Source organism: Oratosquilla oratoria, chromosome 16 (assembly GCF_046742065.1).
Source record: "Oratosquilla oratoria isolate Oo_2021 chromosome 16, ASM4674206v1, whole genome shotgun sequence".
Taxonomy (NCBI): Eukaryota; Metazoa; Arthropoda; class Malacostraca; order Stomatopoda; family Squillidae; genus Oratosquilla; species Oratosquilla oratoria.
The window spans coordinates 46,655,719-46,681,092 of record NC_134792.1 but is presented as its reverse complement, the minus strand read 5'-3'; the positions used below and the strand labels follow the sequence as shown (position 1 = coordinate 46,681,092).

General features: G+C 43.8%; 1 protein-coding gene across 9 annotated transcripts in view; it reads right to left on the bottom strand.

Moving 5' to 3' along the window:
- The window catches only part of LOC143033961 (KICSTOR complex protein SZT2-like), a 278,573-nt gene that overhangs the window by 83,222 nt on the left and 169,977 nt on the right, over positions 1–25,374 (bottom strand). For 7 of the 9 annotated variants that reach the window (XM_076199683.1, XM_076199687.1, XM_076199686.1 and 4 more), the window contains 2 exons: positions 18,152–18,346; positions 14,240–14,377 (listed from right to left, as the gene is read on the bottom strand). In XM_076199683.1, the coding sequence (XP_076055798.1) occupies positions 14,240–14,377; positions 18,152–18,346 (333 nt within the window). The remainder of the gene's footprint in view (positions 1–14,239; positions 14,378–18,151; positions 18,347–25,374) is intronic. The other 2 variants (XM_076199688.1, XM_076199692.1) reach the window with 1 other exon arrangement.

The window sequence follows — 25,374 nt, the reverse complement described above, 5'->3', positions numbered from 1 at the left end:
AAGACGGGGAGAAATCCCTTTGGGCTGCGTCATATTTTGCTCACACATACTACCTCACCCCCCATACCCCCGCCCATTCCACCTCATCCATCACATCATCATCCATATACAACCATTCTCCATTCACCCCTGTCTTCTGTCCTCTCCCGTCCTTCCTCAACAGGGATTCCCCTCTTCCCCAAAGCCTCCTTCACCCCATCCATCCACCTCATCCTAGGATGTCCCCTCATGTTCACTCCCTCCACATCTGCCTTCCACACCTCTTTTACTAGTCTTTCTTCACTCATTCTTTCCATGTGTCCAAACCATCCTAATACTCTTTCATCAACCCTATCTCCCAGCTCCCTTTCCATCCCTGTTCTCCTCCTCACCTCCTCATTTCTCACTCTATCTAGCCTAGTAACCCCCATCATACTTCTCAGACACCTCATCTCAAACACATTCAAACTCCTTCTCTCTTTCTCTCTTATATTCCATGTTTCTGCCCCATACAGTACTATTGGCACAATCACTCCTTCATACAGTCTCCTCTTAGCATCCATTCCCAAATGTCTATTCCTCATTACACTCTTTAATCCACCAAGGCATTTACTCGCTTCTCTCAATCTACATTCTACCTCCACCTTTTCCTGCCACATTTGCACCCAAGTATCTAAAACTATCCACTTCCTTCAGTCGCTCTCCCTTAATGCTCACTTCCAGTCTACTGCCACTTTCACCCCTTGTACATCTCATCACCTTACATTTACCCACATTTATCTTTAGCTTTCTTCTATCACATACTCTCCCAAACTCTGTCACCAACTTCCTCAATCCTTCCTCCGATCCTGCCACAAGCGCAGTGTCGTCCACAAACAACAGCTGGCTCACCTCCCACTTTTCTCCATTTTCTTTAATCATCTCCAATCCCTGACCCACTACCCTTGCATTTACCTCTCGCACTACCCCATCCATGTATAAGTTGAACAGCCAGGGCGACATAACGCATCCTTGACGAAGTCCCACCTTTACCTCGAACCACTCACTCTCTCCATTTCTAATCCTGACACAAGCTCTACTACTCTCATAAAAACTCTTGACAGCTCCTAGAAGCTTTCCTCCTATCCCGTATATCTGCATAACCTCCCACAGTGCCTTTCTGTCTACCCTATCGTAAGCCTTTTCCAGATCCATAAAAGCCAAAAAAAACATCCTTCCCCTTTCCTATAGCTTTCTCACATATCTGTCTTACCACAAAGATCTGATCTACACAACCTCTACCTGTCCTAAATCCACACTGTTCCTCACCAATTACTCCCTCTCTTCCTCTCCTAATCCTCTCAATCAAGATCCTCCCATAAGCCTTCCCAACTACACTTAACAAGCTAATCCCTCTGAAACAACTACATTCACACTTGTCCCCTTTTCCTTTATAAGGTGGAACTATACAGGCACTCCTCCAGTCCTCTACCCTCTCTCCAGCAAACATTAAATAACCTCACCAGCCAGTCCACCATCACTGTATCTCCTTTTTTTAGACATTCTGCATGGCATCCATCCAGACCAGGTGCCTTACCTGCTCTCATCATCTTAACAACTGCCTTCACTTCATCCTTCCTTATTTCTCCTCCATTTTCCTCACTCATCACGGTCATTTTCTTAGCATTTCCCACTGCAACTATCTTTCCCTCCTTCACATTTAGCAACTCCCTAAAACATTCTGCCCATCTTCCCCTTACTGCCTTCTCTTCCGTTATCATCTCTCCATCTGCACCTTTTACCTTTTCTTCTCTACTTGATTTGCCTCCTCTCCCTCTCTTAATTTCTTTCCAAAACATCTTTTTATTACTTTCAAATTTTTCTGTCATACTCTTACCCCACTTCACATCTGCTCTCCTCTTTGCCTCCTTTACCTTTTGCTTTACTTCTCTTTTCTTTTCTTTGTACTTCTCATATGACTCCCTCATCCTATTTTGTAACCAATCTGTGAAAGCTCGCTTCTTCTCTTCTACAAACTTCTTGTTTCCTCATCCCACCATTCACTACCCTTCCTTCTATTTCCTCCTGTCCTTCTTGTTCCACACACCATCCTTGCACACTTTGTGACTCCCTCCTTGAACCATCCCCATTCCTCCTCCACACCTAGCTCTACTCTATCCTTCACTCCCTCCCACTCCTTCAGCTTCTTCTTGTACTCCTTCTCCTTTTCATTTAAAGAGTTCACTCTAAGCACCTCCCTACCTTTTGTCCCTTTCCTCTTTCTCCCTCTATCCTCCACTCTCAACTTACCTTCCACCAAAAAATGATCTGATATTCCCCCACCCTCTCCCCTTAGCACATGTACATCCTTAACTCTTCCTATCATAATCCTATTTACCACTACATAATCCATTAATGCTCTATTTACCACCCTCTCCCATGTGTACTTATGCTTGACTTTCTTCCGAAACACTATATTTGCTATCATCAACTCTCTAGACACATTTCCACCATCAACTCTCCACTACGATTCTTTCCTGGAACTCCACATTTCCCAACCACTCCATCAATTGGACCATTTCCTACCCTAGCATTCAGGTCTCCCAGTACTATTACACTGACATTTCTTCCTAAATCCTCTATGCACTCATTTAACCACTTCAGTACGGGACTTAAATCTCGCGGGCAGCAGCCAATGCCAGCCGTATGACGTAACGTAATAATATTCGCATCATAAAATATAGTCACCGCTTATATCGATCGTTCTCTCTTTCACCCGCGAATTTTGAAAACCACAGAGAATGGGATTCAGGGCGCATTTGGGAGAATGTAAAAACACAGGGGCGACTACAATAAATATAATCAAGACGCCGATATGGCAGCGTCGCGAATCCACTTGCTCCTCATGACGCCTACGTGTGCGGCACCGTATGGAAGGGGTTAAATCTTTCCAAAAAGCCTCCCTTTCTTCTACACTCTTCTCACTGCCAGGCCCATATGCACTTACAAAAACCCACATCTCCTTTCCCAGTTTCACCTTCATCCACATTATCCTTGAGGAAACCTCCTTCCACTCCACTACACGTTTACCTACCTCTTCACTTACTAGAATAGCCACCCTTTCCCTCCCTCGCCCTCTCTTCACTCCTGATAACCTCCCACTTACACTCCCAAACTTACACTCACCCTTCCCTTTCAACTTAGTTTCACTCAAAGCCAACACATCCATCTTTCTTCTCACAACCATACTACCTATCTCTTCCCTTTTACTCTCATCTGTACCACATCCACGCACATTAAAAGACCCAAACCTTAGGGTGCTGGTCCGAAAACTCCCAGACCCTCTTATGCCTTTACTTTTTCGGTTAGGAATGTCCCCTGTGGGGCTACAAGGAGAAGGATGCCTAGTTCCAATCCCCGTCCCTTTCTTCTCACCTCTTACGATCCAAGTGGAAATACTTGGTGGCAGTATTCTTTTCCCCCACCACAGAAAATGAATACTCAGAGAAATGGTACAGGACAGCAGCAAGGGGTTGGGGGACAGCATAATGGAGGGACAGTCGTAGTATAAAAGTGTCATCATTTCTCTATGAAAAAAGTTTTCCTCTATTATAGACAAAATGATGTGTGGTTCTGGTCCATAGGGGCACCCCATATAGACCCTAAAGTATCAACTGCATGCTATTTTGTCACAATAACAAGCAGCCAAGAAGGTGCAATCTGCCCAGCCATCTCTTTCTTGAATTATCTCAATTAATCTCGCGTAAAAGCATATTAAGTTTGTGGTACACAATCTTCCACTTCTAAAGCCAAATTGTTTAGGGTTTAATATCTTATTCTCTTCCAAGTGTTTGATCCATTTGTTTCTGATAACCTTTTTGCATATTTTTGCTACTGTGCTTGTAAGGGATACCGGTCTGTCTGTAGGATCTTCTTTGTTTCATCCTTTATATATTGGTACTATGTTTGCATCTTTCCAATCTTACAGTACATTTCCTTTTTTGAGTGAAAAGTCTATTATCTTGTATAGTGTGTCCATCAGTTTGTCTATACACTCTTTCAGTATCCAATTTGCAATTTCATCCAGTCCATGTGATTTCCTAACATCTAGGTTTTTTATTTGGTCTCTTATTTCTATTTGTGTTACCTTTATTTCTTTTATTTTAAGGGATCTTTCTCGTTGTCCATCTTCCCAAATATGTGAGCTCTCAATTGTAAAAACAGACCTGAAATGTCTGATCATAGCTTCTGCCATTTCTGTGTCATCTATATATTCTTTATCTCCTTCATGCAGTTTTACAATTTCGTGTTTATCTTTTAACTTATCATTTACATATCTATAAAAGAGTTTAGGTTAATCCTTACATTTGTCTATAATATCTTTTTCATAGTTTCTTTTTTCTTTCCTGCGTATATTTACACATTCGTTCCTAAGTTTTATATATGTTTGCCATTTGGATTTTTTTTTTTCTTTTCCATCTTTTCCAGGGAAAGGTGGAGTGAAAGTGGAAGTAGAATGTAGATTGAGAGAAGCGAGTAAATGCCTTGGTGGATTAAAAAGTGTAATGAGAAATAGACATTTGGGAATGGATGCTAAGAGGAGATTGTATTTACCTAGTTGTATTTACCTAGTTGTATTTTGCGGGAAGGGGAGCTATGCTCGTGTTGTCCCGCCTTTGTATCTTGCAGTGTCTAGTTTGTTTTTAAACTCATGAATGGTTTTTGCGCATACTATTTCATTGTCCAGTTTGTTCCAAGTGTCCAAAACTCTATGAGGAAAACTGTTTTTCTTCAGTTCTCTTCTATAGCTATGTTTTTTTATTTTCTTTCCATGTCCTCTTGTGTTTCTTTTGTCCCAGTTAAGTAAGTTCTCACTATCGAGTACCTCTGTGCCTTTCATGATTCTGTAGATGGTCAATAGGTCACCTCTCTCTCTTCTTTGCTCCAGTGTCGGTAACTCCAGTTTAGCCAATCTCTCTTTGTATGATAGGTTTGCAAGTGCAGGTGCCATTTTTGTAGCTGCTCTTTGGATTCTTTCTATTTTCTTTATATTCTTTTTGGTACTGGGGGACCACAATGTCGCTGCATACTCTAATCTAGGCCTTATCAATGTAACCAATATTTTTTTCATCATGTCTTCGTCCAAGTATGTAAACGCCACTTTTATTGATCTTAGCAAATTGTAAGTCTCCCCGACAATTTTGTTAATCTGTATATCATAGGACAAGTCGTTCGTGATAATTACTCCCAAATCTTTTTCGGATCCTACTTTCTTTACTTCTTTGGTTCCAATTGTATATTTTCCTGATATTCTGTTTTTGCTTTTTCCAAACTCCATTATGCTACACTTCTTAGTATTAAAGTCCACTTCCCATTTCTGACTCCAGTTCCATACCCTATTTAGGTCTTCTTGCAGTGCTTCACAGTCCTCATCAGTTTCTATTTTCCTTAGCAGTTTGGCGTCATCGGCAAAGAAGCTCATGTAGCAGTTCACGTCCTCATCCATGTCATTCATATAGATAGCAAACATTATTGGTGCCAGCACAGATCCTTGCGGTACTCCACTGATCACCTCTTTCCAGTCTGAATATTTTTCTCTGAGCACTACTCTCATCTTTCTACCAGTCAGAAAGTCCTCTATCCATTTTAGTAGGTTTCCCTGTATTCCTCCTATGTGTTCCAGTTTTTTTAGTAGTTTTCTGTGTGGTACTTTGTCAAAGGCTTTTTGCAAGTCTAGGAATGCACAATCAGCCCATCCATTTCTTTCTTGCACTATGTCTATTAGTCTTGAGTAAAAGCATATTAAGTTTGTGGAGCATGATCTTCCTTGTCTGAATCCGAATTGTCTTGGGTTTAATATGTCATTGTCTTCCAGATGTTTTACCCATCTATTCTTGATTATTTTCTCACAAATTTTGGCAATGGTGCTTGTTAGTGATACTGGCCTATAGTTGGTGGGTTCTTCTTTGTTTCCTCCTTTGTGTATTGGTACAATGTTAGCGTTTTTCCAGTCCTCGGGTATCTTTCCTTCTTTGAGTGAGCTGTTTATTAAGATGTGTATTTTGTCTGTTAGTTCTTCTTTGCACTCCTTTAGAATCCAATTTGCAATACCGTCCGGGCCATGTGATTTTCTGACATCCAGCCTTGATAAATGTTCTGATATTTCCTTTAGTGATGCTGTAAACTCATTCATGAGGGGAGATTTCTTGTTTTTGTCTATGTCACAATTCGGTATTTTCTCTCTGGTGAAAACAGATTTAAAGTGATTGTTCATGACTTCGGCCATCTCTAAATCTTCTGTGTATTCTATGTTTCCTTGGCATAGTTTCACCAATTCCTGTTTGTTTTTAAGTTTACCATTCACATACCGATAGAATAGTTTGGGTTGCTCTTTGCATTTGTCTATAATATCCTTCTCATGGTTCCTTTTCTCCTCTCTTCTCACATTAACATACTCATTTCTATAGTTAACATAAATTTGCCATTTGCTTTGTTTTTTGTCTTTTCTCCACTTTTTCCAAGCTTTGTCCCTTCTGTCTTTTGCCTCACTGCATCTTTTGTTGAACCAACATTTAATGTACTCTCTCTCTCGCTTTTGTCTTGGTACATGCCTGTTTACCCCTTCATTGTAGTTTTCCATCAATATATTCCATTTCTCTTCCACTGCTGTTTCTTCCCTGTAAAATATTTCCCAGTTTGCATTCCGGAAGAATGTCTTTAGTTTTGTAAAGTCTGTTTTGTTGTACCTCAGTCTTCCTTTCCTATGCTTTTCGTTCCTCTCTATGTCTATTTCTTCCTTTAGTATAGTTTCGATGAGTACATGGTCACTCTTTCCAATTGGTGTCTCATACTGGACTTTATGCACTATTTCAGGCTCTGTTGTAAATATTAGATCTAGTTTCGATGGCTCTTCATTATTTCTGTACCTTGTGTTTTCATGGACCCATTGGGTCATTGTGTACTCCATGGTCATATCTAGCAGTACATTGCCCCACGAGTCATCTCCTCCTTGCACTGTCATGCTGTCCCAACAAATTTCTTTGCAATTGAAGTCCCCCATAACTACCAGATTACCCTTACCCATTAGTATCTCATTGAGTGATTTTCTTGTGTCATCTAGCATTTTTTTATGTTCAATTTCTTTCCAAGCGCTTGTTTTTGGAGGCACATAAGTCACCACAAACTTTCTACTTTTCATATTCTTGCCTTCGACTTTTATCATGATCAATTCAGCATTACCTTTGCCCTCTGCAATTTTTGTCACCTTTAGGTCTTTCTTGGCCAAGAACATGATTCCCCCTCCCTGTTTCTTGTCCCTGTTTTTTATCCAGTAGTTGTATAAACCTTGTCCGATAACAGTGGATGGTATTTCACCTCTTAGTTTAGTCTCTACAATTCCCATTATGTCTGGTTTTGCTTCTAACAGATAATCATTGAGTTCGTTCAGTCCCGAAATTAGTCCGTCAATGTTGGTATAGGCCACTTTTAATTTTCTTCCTTCTCCCTGGTTTCTTCTTCCCTTGTTTTGTTCGTTTTGAAGCGCCATTGTCTTAATCTCAAGTCTATTACTCTCCACTGGAATTCTTTGCATTCTGTCTCCGATCTTTTCAAGTTTTTTTCCTTTGCTTCTTCTCTTAGCGCCCTTTCTTTTTCTAATTCCTCAGTACTCATTTCTCTTTTTATCCATATCTTATTGTATTTTTCACTCTTTGCCAAGTTACCTACTTTTTCAAATATGTCTTCTACTACCACTTGTGACCTTAGTTTTATCTTTAGAGGTCGATTCCTATCCTTAGTATAGCGACCAATTCTGTAAGTCTCTTCTAAGTCTGTGCCTGAATCACTATCTCCCCCCTGAATTTCATTAAGGATTTCTACTGCTGTCTCTTTTTCTTCTTTTTCTCTCATGTACCTCGCCAATCCTTGTTTTTCTTTAAGCCCATAAACCACAATACATTTCTTCCTATCTACTGTGTCCCTGACCCAATTTGCTTTTTCGTTAATCACTTGAATGATTGTGTCTTTTGCATTATCTTGCATTTGCTGCTTGACTATTTCTTTGAAAGCAATTTCTTTATTTTCAATATTTTCTTTCCACTTTTTAATTTCCTGGATACTGTCCCCACCTAAGTTTTCTTCGATCTTTTGTGTCAATTCTTGGAATTTGTTGTTCACTTCTTGCTTTAGATTTTCGCTATTATTATCATTAGTTTTCTTCTTTTCATTTTCATTCTTCAGTTCATTTATGTCTCTTTTCATTTCTTTAATTTCGTTTGTAAGATCCAAGTTAGCTTTTTTCAGGTCAGAAATTTCGTGGTTAGTCTTAGATAAACAATCAATTAAACCAATTACCTCTTTTCTTAAGTCCATGATTTCATTTTCCCACCGAGTCCTATTTTTGCTCATCTCTCTCTCTATCTCTAATAATCTACTTAAGTTCTTTCTTTCGTACTTACCAAACCCTAAGAAATCATTGTCGTAACACGCGGCGCTTTGTTTATTGTTTACATCGCGGTTCAGTGGATTGCCTCCAGATGGCTCTGATTCGCAACTGGCTTTCGAGTCGTTTTCATTCATTTTTGCTAATTTCGAGTTAACACAATTAACTAGCACTGCATAGATACCATTTCGGGCACTCACGTTCACTCCCCACCCCTACAGTACAAACCAGGTTTTCCTTTTTCGTCGTAAATCCTCTCCTTCTTGGTCGCGCGACGACGAGCGACGACGAGCGGTGTTGTGTGTATGAAGGAGTGATTGTGCCAACAGCACTGTATGGGGCAGAAACATGGAACATAAGAGAAGAAGAGAGAAGGAGTTTGAATGTGTTTGAGATGAGGTGTCTGAGAAGTATGATGGGGGTTACTAGGCTAGATAGAGTGAGAAATGAGGAGGTGAGGAGGAGAACAGGGGTGGAAAAGGAGCTGGGAGATAGGGTTGATGAAAGAATATTAGGATGGTTTGGACACATGGAAAGAATGAGTGAAGAAAGACTAGTAAAAGAGGTGTGGAAGGCAGATGTGGAGGGAGTGAACATGAGGAGATGTCCTAGGATGAGGTGGATGGATGGGGTGAAGGGGGCTTTGGGGAAGAGGGGAATGTCTGTTGAGGAAGGACGGGAGAGGACAGAAGACGGGTGAATGGAGAATGGTTGTATATGGATGATGTTGTGATAGCATGAGGTGGAATGGGCAGGTGGATGGGGGGTGAGGTAGTATGTGTGACAAAAATTTGACGCAGCCCGAAGGGATTTCTCCCCGTCCTCTCATTTTATGTAATGGGGGGACGGAGAGGGGGGGTCGCCGATTTAATGAAGCGGCCTTGCTGTGGATGTGCTGTGTCTTGCGACACTGCTTCTGACCCAGGGCAGTGGACAAGGTGCAGGGATGACCCGTCATTCAGGAGGTGCTAAGATAAGAGGGAGGGTGGAGGGGTGTGGAGTGTATTCAGGGGTGGAATGGGTGGGATTGATTTTGTGCCTTTTTCTTTTTGGCTACCCCCCTTGTAAGGGGGAAAAAGCCTTGGTATATGTATGTATGTATGATCTTTTCCACTTTACAAGGGAAAAGGGGACAAGTGTGAATGTAGTAGTTTCAGAGGGATTAGCTTGTTAAGAGTAGTTGGGAAGGCTTATGGGAGGATCTTGATTGAGAGGATTAGGAGAGGAACAGAGGGAGTAATTGGTGAGGAACAGTGTGGATTTAGGATGGGTAGAGGTTGTGTAGATCAGATTTTTCTGGCAAGACAGATATGTGAGAAAGCTATAGGAAAGGGGAAGGTTGTTTTTTGGGCTTTTATGGATCTGGAAAAGGCTTACAGCAGGGTATACAGAAAGGCATTTTGGGGGGTTTTGTGGATATACGGGATAGGAGGAAAGCTTCTACGAGCTGTCAAGAGTTTTTATGTGAGTAGTAGAGCTTGTGTCAGGATTAGAAATGGAGAGAGTGAGTGGTTTGAGGTAAAGGTGGGACTTCGTCAAGGATGCGTTATGTCGCCCTGGCTGTTCAACTTGTACATGGATGGGGTAGTGCGAGAGGTAAATCCAAGGGTGGTGGGTCAGGGATTGGAGATGATTAAAGAAAATGGAGAAAAGTGGGAGGTGAGCCAGCTGTTGTTTGCTGACGACACTGCATTTGTGGCAGGATCAGAGGAGGGATTGAGGAAGTTGGTGACAGAGTTCGGCAGAGAAGAAAGCTAAAGCTAAATCAAGGGTAAAAGTAAGGTAATGAGATGTTGAAGGGGTGAAAGTGGCAGTAGACTGGAAGTGAGCATTAAGGGAGACCGACTGGAGGAAGTGGATAGTTTTAGATACTTGGGTGCAAATGTGGCAGGAAAAGGTGGAGTGGAGGTGGAGGTAGAATGTAGATTGAGAGAAGCAAGTAAATGCCTTGGTGGATTAAAAAGTGTAATGAGGAATAGACATTTGGGAATGGATGCTAAGAGGAGATTGTATGAAGGAGTGATTGTGCCAACAGCACTGTATGGGGCAGAAACATGGAACATAAGAGAGGAAGAGAGAAGGAGTTTGAATGTGTTTGAGATGAGGTGTCTGAGAAGTATGATGGGGGTTACTAAGTTAGATAGAGTGAGAAATGAGGAGGTGAGGAGGAGAAGAGGGGTGGAAAGGGAGTTGGGAGATAGGGTTGATGAAAGAGTATTAGGATGGTTTGGACACATGGAAAGCATGTGTAAAGAAAGACTAGTAAATGAGGTATGGAAGGCAGATGTGGAGGGAGTGGACATGAGGGGATGTCCTAGGATGAGGTGGATGGATGGGGTGAAGGGGGCTTTGGGGAAGAGGGGAATGTCTGTTGAGGAGGGACGGGAAAGGACAGAAGACGGGTGAATGGAGAATGGTTGTATATGGATGATGATGTGATGCATGAGGTGGAATGGGGGGTAAGGTAGTATGTGTGAGCAAATTTTGACGCAGCCCAAAGGGATTTCTCCCCGTCTTCTCCTTTTATGCATGGGGGGACAGAGAGGGGGGGGGGGTCGCCGATTTAATGAAGCGGCCTTGCTGTGGATGTGCTGTGTCTTGTGACACTGCTTCTGACCCAGGGCAGTGGACAAGGTGCAGGGATGACCTGTCATCCAGGAGGTGCTAAGATAAGAGGGAGGGTGGAGGGGTGTGGAGTGTATTCAGGGATGGAATGGTTGGGAATTATTTTATGCCATTTCCTTTTTGGCTACCTCCCTTGTAAGGGGGAAAAAGCCTTGGTATATGTATGTATGTATCTTTTCCAGGCTTTGTCTCTCTTGTCTTTAGCCTCACTTCACCTTTTGTTATACCAACACTTTATATAAATCTCTCTTTGCTTCTTCTTTGATACATTTTTCAATCAATTACTTCCTTGTACTTTTCTTTGAATATGTTCCATTTGTCTTCCATCTTTGTTTCCTCTTTGGAGACTTTATCCCAGTTTATGTTGTCTGGGGTATTGGCTGGATGTTGTTATGGCAAAGTAGCATGCAGTTGATACTTTAAGATTTATATGGGGTGCCCCATATGCACCAGAGCCACACATCATTTTGTCTGTGATAGAGGAGTACTCTGCTCACAGAGAAATGATGAAACTTTTATTATACTGCTACTGTCCCTCTTATGCTGTCCCCCAACCCCTTGTTGCTGTCCTGTACCATTTCTCAGAATTTCATTTCCTTGTTTCGCCTATCCTGTGGTGGGGGGAAAAGAATGCTGCCACCAAGTATTCCCACTTGGATCGTAAGAGGTGAGAAAAATGGGACAGGGATTGGGACCAGGCATCCTTCTTCCTGTACCCCCACAGGGGACATTCCTATAAAAAGTAAAGGCATAAGAGGGTCTAGGAGTTTTCCAACCAGCACCCTAAGGTTTGGGTCTTTTAATGTGAGTGGATGTGGGCAGTTGTGGAGGGAGTGAACATGAGGGGGCGACCTAGGATGAGATGGATGGATGGGGTGAAAGAGGCTTTGGGGAAGAGGGGAATGTCTATTGAGGAAGGACGGGAGAGGACAGAAGACGGGTGAATGGAAAAAGGTTGTATATGGATGATGTTGTGATGCATGAGGTGGAATGGATGGGGAGATGGGGGGTGAGGTAGTATGTATAAGACAAATTTGACACAACCCAAAGGGATTTCTCTCTGTCTTCTCCTTTTCTGCATGAGGGGATGGAGGGGGGGGGGTCGCCGATTTAATGAAGCGAGTTGAGAGACAGGGTTGATGAAAGAGTATTGGGACGGTTTGGACACATGGAAAGAACGAGTAGAAAGATTAGTAAAAATGTGTGGAAGAGGGAGTGAACATGAAGATGAGATGGATGGATGGGGTAAAAGGGGCAGTGGGAAAGAGGGGGATGTCTGTTGAGGAAGGGCGATGACAGAAGATTGGGGTGAGTGGGAAATGATTGTGTATGGATGATGTTGTGATGCATGGAAAGGAGTGGGTGGGGGATGGGGGGGTGACAGAATACATGTGAATGATATTTTGATGCAATCTGAAGGGATTTCTACTTGTATTCTTATATTCTGTATGAGGGGATGGAAGGGGGTATTACTGATTAAATGAAGTGGCCTTGCTGTGTCTTACTGCATTGCTTCTGACCCAGGGCAGTTGACAAGATGTAGGGATGACACATCATCCCAGAGCCAAGAAATGAGGGAGGAAGGGATGGTGAATGGGAGTGGAGTTTGTTGGGATGAAATGGGTGGGAGTGGATTTATGCCTTTGACTTTGGCTATCTCTCTTGTATAGGGGAAAAAGCCCTTGGTATATGCATGTATGACATATAGAGAAGAAGAAGAAGAGAGAGAGAGAGAGAGAGAGAGAGAGAGAGAGAGAGAGAGAGCTAGGATCCCATGAGCATTGCTCCTTTCCTGTATATTATACTAAATAAAAATATTTGTCTTCCGAAAATTTTCTTTTCCTGCGGCCAGCGGCACTTGGGGCAAATCGGTTACATCGCCCAGTCGTCTGATATTTGGGACACGGATATTTGGACCACGAAACTGCAAGAAATCGAAGAAGAAGAAGAACTCGAAGAACTCGAAGAAGAAGAAGAAGAAGTCGAAGAACTCGAAGAAGAAGAAGAACTCGAAGAACTCGAAGAAGAAGAAGAAGAAGAAAAAGAACTCGAAGAAGAAGAAGAAAAAGAAGAACTCGAAGAAGAAGAATAACTTGAAGAACTCGAAGAAGAAGAAGTAGAACTCGAAGAAGTAGAACTCGAAGAACTCGAAAAACTCGAAGAAGAAGAACTCGAAGAAGAAGAACTCAAAGAACTCGAAGAAGAAGAACTCGAAGAAGAACTCGAAAAAGAATTCGAAGAAGAAGAAGAACTCGAAGAAGAACTCGAAGAAGAAGAACTTGAAGAAGAACTCGAAGAAGAAAAACTCGAAGAAGAAGAACTTGAAGAAGAAGAACTCGAAGAAGAAGAACTCGAAGAAGAAGAACTCGAAGAGGAAGAAGAAGAACTCGAAGAAGAAGAACTTGAAGAAGAACTCGAAGAAGAAGAACTCGAAAAAGAAGAACTCGAAGAAGAAGAACTCGAAGAAGAACTTGAAGAAGAACTCGAAGAAGAACTCGAAGAAGAACTCGAAGAAGAAGAACGAATGAAGAAGAAGGAGGCTAGAAAGGAACGGAGAGAGGCCAAAGCAAAAGCTTTAACAATTCGCAAAGTTTAGAAACAAGAAAAGCAAGTAAAAAAAAAAGTTATTACTTAAAAGAAAAAAAGAATTTAAAAAGTATAAAAAGGGTGTTTTGAACGGAAATTTAACACCAGCACAAATCGCCTATATAGATGACTTGCGAGAACAGCAAGATGTTGACAAGAAATAAAAAGCAATATGATTTTGATATTTCACTTTCCTAAAAAGGGGCGTAGCCCAGGGCGCGTAGCGCCCGCGCTGAAGGCGCAGCGCCGCAGGCCAAGCCCCCCCGGCGTAGCCTGGCCGGCGCAGCCGGTGGGCTTGTTAGTTAAATAAATACATATTTATATATTCTTATATACTGGTACAACATGCACAGCAACAGGAATAGGTATGTACATATACATATTCATGCATAAAAATACTTAATACAATTATCTAAGTATATTAGCATGTAGACTCACATAAAACAAAACCTTGATTAATCATCACAATCCAAAGTACTAATTCTACATAATTATACATACAATATTATACAATCCAAAGGCAAAAGAATGATTTTTTGGGCATGCATTTTGTAATTAAAAAAAAAAAAAAAGCAGACACTAAACAAACACTGCAGGAAGACTAATGCATCAAATATGAGCTCAACTTACTCCCAAGCTTGAGGCCCCAACGTGGTAGACACACATGGGGTGGTACCCCTGACACTGACACTGAACGAGTACGATCTTCAGCCTGGTGTTGCACATGTTCAAGCAGACTTATTGACCTTACTGGGTGTCCATGTCCATCTGGGTGCCCATCAATTATCAGTTGCAATATTAATTGTATACATATTTGCATTCGCATCTCCAACACATTTGACTTCCTTAACCATATGAAACCTAAATCACCACCAAAATTTCCATTCCCAGCATATCACCTTTGTACATCTAAGAAAATTTGTACTAAAAACTCCCTATCTGCGAAGTCTTTATTGTAAATATGTTCTTGAACTGCAGGTCTGGGAGGTAGAAATTACATACATCCATATACCAAGGGCTTTTTCACCCTTACAAGGGAGTTAGCCAAAGTCAAAAGGGATAAATCCACTCCCACCCATTTACAGGAAGTCAAAGTAGAAATTACAAGTACAAAGTAGAAGTAGAAATTACAAACCAAAAATGGAATTCCTTACCAGATGAAATACAAAATACATTTGATTCTTTACATCAGGCACCAACAATTCAACTAAAGATCCTGTTATTTTAGTGTTCAATTAATCCAGTGCCCGTTTTCCTTCTTGCAGGAGACCTACAGCCCCAAAGGAAATAGGTGTAGCCAACAGTTCAGCCTACAGGTCATTCAATGAAGACATTTTGTGAAGCACTCTGGTGTGGGTGCAGGGCAATGTAGTATTATGTGCTCTAAGTTTTCTGTGTGGGAACTACATTTAAGACATTTTAATTCTGTTCCCAGGCCAAGGGACTAACAACAGATACCTACAAGTGGTGGTAATGTGAGTTACCTCATTGCCATCCATCTCTAAATCCTGTCAACATCCTCACCTTTTTCTAGAGATGCAGTGACACTCAGTCTCCAGACTGGGTCTGTGACCTCTTTCTAATACTTTCAATTGTATTTACTTTTTTACATAATGAAAGCTGACAACTGACAACTACATCCCTCCTCCTACTACTACAAGCTGGTGACACAGAAACAATCCCACATTAATAAAACATAGTTGCAGAATGGACAGAGGCTCACATTATTTCATGGATGGAATGATGGGAAAACAAGGGATGCAAAAAGCTACTGAAATTACTTCCATAATTAGAGGCAATGAGCCTAATACAGTTGACCTAATTGAAGATGTGCTTAGGTTGGGTTGGTATAAAAAGGATGGAACACATCCATTACCAATTAATTTCAAGTCACAAATTATGGCAAATGAGGTAATCAGCAGGTTTTGAAAGTTAGGAGGTAAAGAAAAGGTTAAAAATATTTGGATCAGAAGAGATGCTCCTGAGGATGAACCACTGATCCCCATCAATCAATCTGTTACCCCAACTTTCTCTTTAAGGATATCCATGGTTCCCAGATAATTAAATGGTAATAGCCACTGGGCTGGCCAACCCACATGTCACTCAAGAAAAGAGAATGAATAAGGAAAAACAAGTGAGGTCAAGGTTAGGAATAAACAAGAAATTTTCAACAGTTTTAAATCAGAAACTAAAGAAATAGTATCAAATGAGAGCTGAGAGCAAGACAGCACAGGAGTCAGAGCAAGGAAATCAATAATGGCAAATGCTAACATAGATGATTTACTGTCATCTAGGTTTGAAATCAGTGGCTACTTAATGATTGAACCTGATATTTTGTGCTTTGAAGAGACCAAACTACCAGGAAATGTTTACCTACAGTTGGGGATAGAGGGGGGTTTGTTCTAGACTGTTATTTACTAATGCTTCTATCTTTGTGCACAATCTCGTGCTATTGATAAAACAGGATGGGGGATTACTATAATAGTTGTGAAAAATTATATAATAGTGGATAAACCAGAACTGACTGAAAAGTAAAACTAGAGGTCTTGGTGAAAGAGACTTCATGGTAGCATGTGATCCCGTAAGGCAAGAGACTGGAATGAAGCCAAATGACAAGAAATGAAGTCTGGCATGTCTTTTCTCCTCAATAACTTATAAATAAAGTGATAATATAAGTCTTGTACATACACACTAAAGGGGCTTTTTTTCCTCATAAGAGTGTGGCCAAGGGTGGCATACACCTACCCCATACCGATCCAAAACCCACCCAATGCCCCTCCCATCTTATGATTTCATGGATGAAGGGTTAACACTCTGTCACACTGCTTGGGTCAAGGCAATGCAGTGAGACAATGCATTTGCACAGAGGGGCCCAACAGCTGGAGCTAGTTTACTCCAACCGCTTCATTATATGGCAACACCCCTCCTCGGCCATTCAAAAAATCTAAGGATCAGACAAGAACATCTTTTTGAGCTAGGTCATTCATTTCCTCAACCATTCACATTCATTTTCCACTTTATCCCATTTTTCTATCTCTTCTTTGCCTGCCATTCCTTATGCATCCAATGTACCTTTTATCCCATTCATTTACCTCATTCTTGGTCTTTTTTTAATTTTACTCCATCCACAATTGCTTTCTATATTTTTTGCTAGTATTTTCTCATTCATACTTTTCATATGCCCAAACCACCTCGGCACTGTTTGATCTACCTTTTCTGACAACTCCCTCTGGGAGACTTTAATTGCAATAAGGTGAACTGGAAATAATGGGAAGCATGTGGTAATATAAATTTATATAAAATATTGCAATGGATAACACGATGACCCATTAAGACGTGACTTGAGTAAGAAAATTATTTACTTACCAAAGAACCAGACATTACTGGATTATTAAAATATCTCTGACCCAAAGGGGAAAAAAATCATATTGCATTTGAATTTCAGCTGGGAATTGGGGAAATAAATCTAAGAACTGAATCATACAGGAACAGCAAGCTTAATTTTGAGAAGACAGGCTACTCAGGTTTAGGATTCTTTTTTTTAAAGTGGCAGACTGGGAGGAATTCATGACTACTACTGAAACTATGAGAAAATGGGAAAGCTTACTGAAGTTTTAAAACTTGGTGGGGTGAATAAACACATGCCAAGGGTAAATGGAAAGAAGAATGGAGGAATGGTTTTATAATCAATCAATCAATCAATCTACTACCCCAATCTCTCTTGGAGGAGACCCATAACTCCCAGATGTAATAAAAAGTGGAAGAGCTAAGAGAATCCAGAAATGAGACTTCAGGAGAATGAAAAAATATGAACCAATAGAACAAAGGAAGCATACAGACAAGCTAGAAATGACCCCACAAGACACCTGAAGAAAGGTGGAAACAAACTTTGGTAAATGCAAAGATGAACCTAACTAGTTCTACAGGTTTGTCAATGGTGAATGAAGACAGAGGCAAGGGATCTTCAAGGTAATAATGGATGGTGAGGTCTTTGAAGAGATAGACTCAGGCTGAAATAATCTAAGCTTCTTATCTGTTTCCACCAAGGAAGTGATTTTGTAGAAGGAGGAGATGTGAATAATAAGAGCGGGTTAAAAGATATAAATGTGAAACTGAAAGAAGTGCTCACACTATTGGAATCACTGGATGTGAGAAAAGTTTCATGGCCTGACAGGATCTTAAACTGAATATTACTCAAGGTCTTGGCTTTTTTTCTTCCTTCTTCCTTTTTTCTTTTTATTTATTTATTTTTATTTATTTACTTATTTATTTCTGTTTCTTATGTTAGGAGGGGTATGATTTAGTACTGAATTGTTGGGCTTGTTTTGTTTTATCTGTTTTGTGCTTTGTGTATCTATATATTTTTACATGATGTCATTTTGAAGAGGTAGATTCTACTATAATTAAAGTAACACATTGCTGGGGTAATGGCCTCCTACTGTGATAAGAAAATCTGGAGCAATATAAGAAAATATAAGAATAATTTGTAATGCTTACATACCAATATATAAATGATAGTCACATAATTTATTTACATCTCACCCTTTCTTGGTGTTGAAGGTTCAGACACTGCAGTTGGAGGATGTGATGATGAATTGACTGGTGCAGTTAGAACCTTGTATTCTGTGGTCACATCCCAAAGGGCATGCATTGTTGCTTCCATTATCTTTTCACTTATTTCATCTACTGCAACAATTCCTGATACCCAAACTTTGAACTGCAGAACAGCCATGGGACCTGTAAGATTCATAAACTACATGTTTGCTTAAAAAAGGCAATACTAACTCACCAACTGTTTAATTCTGGCTAATGCTAGATGATTTGATTAAGCTACACTATATCTCTTTGGTGGAAAAGATATTATTCTTTCTCCTAAATTAAACAATTACCTATGTTCACATATACAAAATGGAGGCCATATCTTCTTTACAAAAAAGCACACACCCACTTCATACACTTTAAAACCTGTTTAATACCCCTTCCATCTTATAATCTCATGGATGAAGGGTCATCCCTGTTCTGTACCACTGTTTGGGTTACAGCCTATGCAACAAGACACAGCACTTTCACAGCACGGCCAATAGTTGGCCCACATCATCACTACATTTATCCACATTCAGTGATAATTTTCTTCTTTTACATATCCTTCCAAACTCAGTCACCTAGTGGTTCAGTCTTTTCTCAGAATCAGTCACAATTGCAGTGTCATCAGCAAATAAGCTCAGGTTCTTGTCCCATTAAAAAATGTAATTTTTGCAGGAAAATTAATTTTTCCCTGATACAAACCTGAGGTACTCCTTACAATAGGATACTTTCGCGTAGCGCGAATATTTCTACTGCGAAATTAAAATCCTCACTCTGTGGGTCTGGGCAACGCTTATCCTCAGTAAAGGGCCCCATTGGGGCATGGGGGGGGGCCCTTGCCCTCCACCACAAGTCTCGCACACTATAACCATTCTCTGAGCCAGGTATGAATTAAGCACAAGGTTTGTCAGGCAAGGAGAAGGAACTGTTTAGAGGGGTGGTTGAGGAGGGCCATTAAAGGTAAGGAGTACCTCAGGTTTGTATCAGGGAAAAATTAATTTTCCTGCGAAAATTACATTTGTTCTGAAGAATACAAACTCTTCGGTACTCCTTACAATAGGAGACTCGGACTTAGGAGGGAAGGAAGTTGTTATCTAGCCTGGGAAACCGCTGTAAGGAAAATCTAGTGTGCTAAGACTATGTTGACCAGACCCCTATACATTCCCCTCACTTTGAAGTGCACCCCTTTCTGTTCCCTGGAGTGGAGACAGACAGGTTATAATCACTTTTGTACCACTGAAGGGCTTGAATTGATTCCCTTGGAATGCTTGAGAGCCCGCGGGTGAGGTAAGGGAATGTAAGAGTATGAGAAGGACTTTGGAAAGTTATCCCTGCAGTTGCCGAGCCAGAACCTGGATGAGTTGTCAGGGTCGGCTGTGTGCTCTTGAGGAGGGGTATATCATTTTCAGGACTTCTTGGGCGGCCACTATGGGGCCCAAAGATAAGTTCCCTAAAGATTCCCGCATAACTTCTCTGAGGTAAAAGGAAGTGAACGTATTCTGGCTCTTCCATATACCTGCTTGAAGGACCTGGTTGACTGATAGATTCTTTCTGATGACTAGGGAGGTCCCTACTGCCCTCAGGTCATGGACAATCTGTGTGGTTCATGTCGCAGGCTCTGCGGATGACTTCCATTGTCCAGTAAGAAATGGAATTCTTAGTGATGGGCTACCTTTAGTAGAGATGAACAACCTCTTTAATTCTGGTCGAAGATGTTCGGTTCCCTTGAGGTAGGTCCGGATGGCTCGTACCGGGCATAGAACTGTTTCAGTCTATTCTCCCCCTGCAAATTCGTCTAAGGACGGAACACTAAAGGACCAGAATCTAGGGTCGGATTTGGCAGGATCTTGGTTGTTGGCAATGAACTGAGGCATGAAAGTGAAGGAGACCTCTTTCCATCCTTTAGAATGGGCGACTCTATAAGAGATGGCATGTAACTCCCCTACTCTCTTGGAAGATGCCAGGGCTAGCAGGAAAAACTGTCCTCTAGGTGAGGTCCTTCAGATGTGCCTCTCGGAGAGGTTCGTAAGGGGGACCCCTCAGAGAGTTCAGGACTAATGCCACATCCCGCGGAGGAGAACTGATTTCCCTGGGGGGGCATGATCTTTGAAGTGCCTGAAGAGCATGGAATTTTCTGGTGAAAGGGCTAGGACCATGCCCTTCAGAGAAAACACCTGATTTAGAGCTGCCCTATAGCCTTGTACTGCCGAGAGGGAGATCTTTTTGGACTTCCTGAGGAAGTGGAAGGAGGCAATCTCAGGAATGGTGGCTCGATCTGGGACTAACTTCCTGGAGTGGCACCATTTTGCAAAGGCATTGCATTTCCCTTAATAAAGGTTAGCTGAGGAAGAGCAAATAGGAGCGGACATGTCCTCTGCCACTTCTCTGGGAAAACCCTTCTTTAGGAGGATCCGGACCATAGTCTGAATGCGTGAAGATTGAGTGCTGAAGGGTTCTTGTGCCAAGGCCCGTTGATGGGTGGATACAGAAGATCTGGTCTTCCCTGAAGGGCCAGAGGCTCTTCTACTGCTAGCTTGAGGGCGTCTGGAAACCATGGGGCTTCGGGCCACCAAGGAGCGATCAAAGTCATCCGAAGGTAGGATGCGTGTCTTGCTCTCAGGAGTACCTCCTGGAGCAAGGGAAATGGTGGGAAAGCGTAGGAGTCCAGGTTGTCCCAACTTTGCAGAAGAGTGTCTTCTCCTGCTGCCAGAGGATCCGGGAAAGGGCTGAAATATATTGGGAGTTGGTGATTCCATCTCATTGCAAAAAGGTCCACTAGAGGGGAGCCCCATTTGCTGAGGATGAAGTTCGCTACCTCTCGATAGAGGGACCATTCTGTGTTGATTATCTGATTCTTCCTGCCGAGGTGGTCCGCCCAGACATTCCTCTTCCCCGGGATGTAGCGGGCTTTGAGTGACACCTGGAGATTCTTGGCTAGGTTGAGGATGTCCATCATCAGAAGGCATAGTTCCTGGGAGACTGTGCCCCCCTTGCTCGTTCAGGTAGGCTACTACCGAGGAATTGTCCGACATTATGCCCACTACTTTTCCTGAGACTTGGTCCTTGAAGTGATGGAGAGCCAGGAGTACTGCTTTCAACTCAAGCCAATTGATATGGGCTGTCCGCTCGACTGTGGACCAGGAACCGCTGATGTGATCGTCGTTGAGGTGGGCTCCCCAGCCCTCCTTGGAGGCATCGGAGAACAGGAGGACTTCGGGGGGAGATGGGCCGAGGGGCATCCCCATGAGAAGGTTGCATGGGCCTTCCACCAGAGAAGAGAATCCTTGACTTCTTCGGTGAGGGAGATGTGTTGTAGGGGTTCTCCCTCTTGCGGGGCCCACTGAGACTTGAGGAGCCACTGTAGCGGTCGCATTCTTTGTCTACTCCTGGGGATTAATTTCTCTATGGAGGCCATATGGCCCAGGAGTTGGCATTGTGTCGCCGTCAGGAACCTGGTCGATAGTGCCTGTGCAACTAGAGAAGCGAGATTCTGGATCCCCTTTTCTACTGGGAAGGACTCCATTAGGGAGGAGTCCAGGACCATACCCAGGTACGTGACTCTCTGTCTTGGTAAGAAATCTGACTTTTCCGGGTTGACTACTGTGCCCAATTTCAGGACAAAGGTTAGGACCATTCTCAGGTGTTCTTGGCATAGCTGGGCGGAATGTGCAAGGATCAGCCAGTTATCCAAGTAACGGAGTAGTTGAATTCCCCTGGAGTGGGACCACGCTGAAACGAGGTTGAACACACTGGAGAAGACTTGGGGTGCTGTGGAAAGTCCGAAGCAGAGGCAGGGGAAGTGGAAGGTGTTGCCCCTGTGGATGATTCTGAGGAATTTCCTGGAGGAGGGATGCACTGGTATGTGGAAATAGGCATCTTGGAGGTCCAGCGACACCATGAAGTCCCCTTCCCTGATAGACGCCCTTACGGACTCTGGGGTGTCCATTCGGAACTTCGTCAGGGAAAGGAACTTGTTGAGTGGAGACAACTAGATGACTGCCGGGATCGAGGCTGCTCTGAGGGTTGACCCCGATGGGGTGTAGAAGCGCTTCTGGTGTTCCAATGGGACCGGAAGCCAACGCGCCTTCTCGGTCGTCCTTGTTGCGAGAGCGTCGGAGGCCTGGGCCATGGCTCTCGCCGTCTGCGTACTCCATGGAAGGTGGAGGGGAGGAGGCTGGGCTTTCTGAGAGTTGGCTGTCATGAAGATGTCAGACTCGAATGTGGCTTCCTCTTCTTTCGGGGGGCCCAGTCGATTCGCCCTCCGAATCCTCGCGAGGACGTCCGAGAAGGAAGGTGGGACCACCATCGAGGATTCCGACTGGGAAACGGGAGGGGAAAGGGAGTGTGCCCCCTACGGCGCTGTGGACATCGTCGTCGGCGTAGGAGGGGTTGGCACGGGCAGAGAGGAACCTCACGCTACCATCCTCGTCACTGATGGGTTCAGGGGGGGGGGGCTGAGCAAGTGGAAGATGGTCGAGGGGGGCCCTTGGGGGCGGTGACTCCTCACGAGCTTCCGTGCGGTGCACGAACCGCGCTTGAGAAGCGCGGAAAAATTCCCGTTGGGCCTCCATCTGTTCCTTCAACGTAGTGACGAGTGAACAGAGAGTGGGGAGGAGGTCCGGGGAATGTCCGCTTGGTGAGTCCCGCCTGGGTGCGGATGGTCCGGGAGACGCCAAGGGGAGACTGCCTCCTCTGGACGAAGCTGAGTCACCTACGACGAACGCGCGTGTGGGTACATCTCGGGCTTCCTGCCCACCGGGCATAGAAAGGGTTCCGGTGATGACCCGGCTCGTCTGACGATGGGTGGAAGGTGGACTGGGGGTTTCCCGAGGAGGAGAAGAGGCTGACGCGCTCCGAATCTCCGAACTCGGTTCCTTTGTCCGTGGGGGGGTGGAGCTGCCGGGCAGCATCGCGGGGCCGGCGGACGCATCCGGGAAAAGCTCGCACCCGGGGGGGTTCGCGGGGGCCAGAGGCGCGTGCCCGTCGAAGCTAACCACCCTGTGGGAAGGAACAGGAGACAATTTGGCCTGAGACTGACTCGGGGCGGCTATTGTACAACCTTTCCGTTTACTACGCTTAGGAGGGGGGAGACAACTGCCCGCGTCCTCCGCCGACGTAGCATGCCTTCTCTTTGTGTCGGGTGAGGTGGGAAGCCATCTTCCCTGCCCGCGTACTGTGGACGTCGTCGCCGTCGTAGTTGGCGCCTGTCCGGTCAGCGAGAAACACCGCGTCTGCAACCTCGTCCCTGATCTCTGTCCTCGTGAGCAAAGGGCATGGAAAGGTCACCGTTGATCACCCAGCTCTTCCTACGGTGGGTGTTGTGCGTACTGCGGGATTCCTGAGTAGAAGAGACTAAGGGGCTCTTTGTCTTTGAACCCGGGTTCTTTGTCCGTGCCGGCGTCGAGTTTCCGGGATGCGTCGGGGGCAAGCCGCAAGCGACCACATCCGGGAAAAATGTCATACAGGAGCGGTAGCTAGCGGTGGCCTGAGGCGCATGTCCGTCTACGCTAACCGTCCTGGTTGAAGGAAGAGGACAACTTGGCCTGAGAATGACTCGAAGTGGACGTTGTACCACCTTCCTGGCTACTACGCTTGGGAGGAGCGACTGTCGAGTTTCCGGGATGGGTCGAGGGCAAGCCGCAAGCGACCTCATCCGGGAAAAATCTCGTACAGGAACGGTAGCTAGAGGTGGCCTGAGGCGCATGTCCGTCTACGCTAACCGTCCTGGTTAAAGGAATAAAGGACAACTTGGCTTCCTGTCTACTACGCCGTGGAGGAGGGAGAGAATTGCTCGTCTCCTCTGAAGCCGTAGTCCGCCTTCTCTTGTTTTTGGGGGGTGAAGAGGGAAGCCATTTTCTATGCTTGCGCACCTTTTCCCCTGCATGTGCTTTCCTGTGAACATGAAAGTACACGGAACACTGACTATCATCTCACTGAATGCACGTCTCACACGGGGATGAAGGTGAACACTTAAGAGCTATACACTTGAAACACCAAATGTGAGGATCCACTTGGGCTGGCGGTAAGGGGGGTGAGACAAAGGTATCTCCCTTCGGCGAAGGCACACAACCCATCTTGAACCACAACAATACTGGAACCAGATTCCATACTTACAGTGAAGGGTAGGATACCCGGTGGCGGTTAAGGGAATAATACAGGAAAGGGAGAAGCACTTAATAATTCCAGGACACAGGATGGCGTAGGGAAAACCCCGATGAAATTGAAGGACGACGAACTCCTTAGCGTCCTGGGAGTGAGCTGGCGACAATCGAAGCGGGTTGCTTGATTTTCGGCCCAAACGTAAACATAGAACCGTTGAGTGATTAACGGTTCGCTGCCACGCTAATAATGGAGTTTGACTGAGAATCGGCCCATTAAGGGGGAAACCGATAAAAACTAAACATGTATAGTAGAGAGATGTTAACGCGGTCACTACTGCGAAGAGAATGGTTATAGTGTGCGAGACTTGTGGTGGAGGGCAAGGCCCCCCCCCCCTTGCCCCAATGGGGCCCCTTACTGAGGATAAGCGTTGCCCAGACCCACAGAGTGAGGATTTTAATTTTGCAGTAGAAATATTCGCGCTACGCGAAAGTATCCTATTGTAAGGAGTACCGAAGAGTTTGTATTCTTCGGAACAATATGTATTTACTTACATAAACATAAACCTTTACACCAACACATACATATACAAAGGCTTTTTCCCCCTTACAAGGGAGATAGCCAAAAAGAAAAGGCATAAAACCACTCCCACCCATTCCATCCCTAAATACACTCCATCCACCTCCACCCTCACTCTTATCTTAGCACCTCCTGGATGACGGATCATCCCTGCATCTTGTCCACTGCCCTGGGTCAGAGGCAGTGTCGCAAGACACAGCACATCCAAAGCAAGGCCGCTTCATTAAATTGGTGACCCCCCTCTCCATCCTCCCATGCAGAAAAGGAGAAGACAGGGAGAAATCCCTTCGGGCTGCACATAATAAAATATTATGCTTACTACAAACTGTCTGTATATATAAAATACTACCTACCTTTATACCAAGAGCTTTTCCCCCTAATAAGTGAGATAGCTAAGTCAGAGGCACATACCTATTCCCACCCATTTCATTCCCCTCCACCACCCTTTCCACCCCTCCCATCTCAGCACCTCATGAATGATGTGTCATCCCTGGATCTGTCAA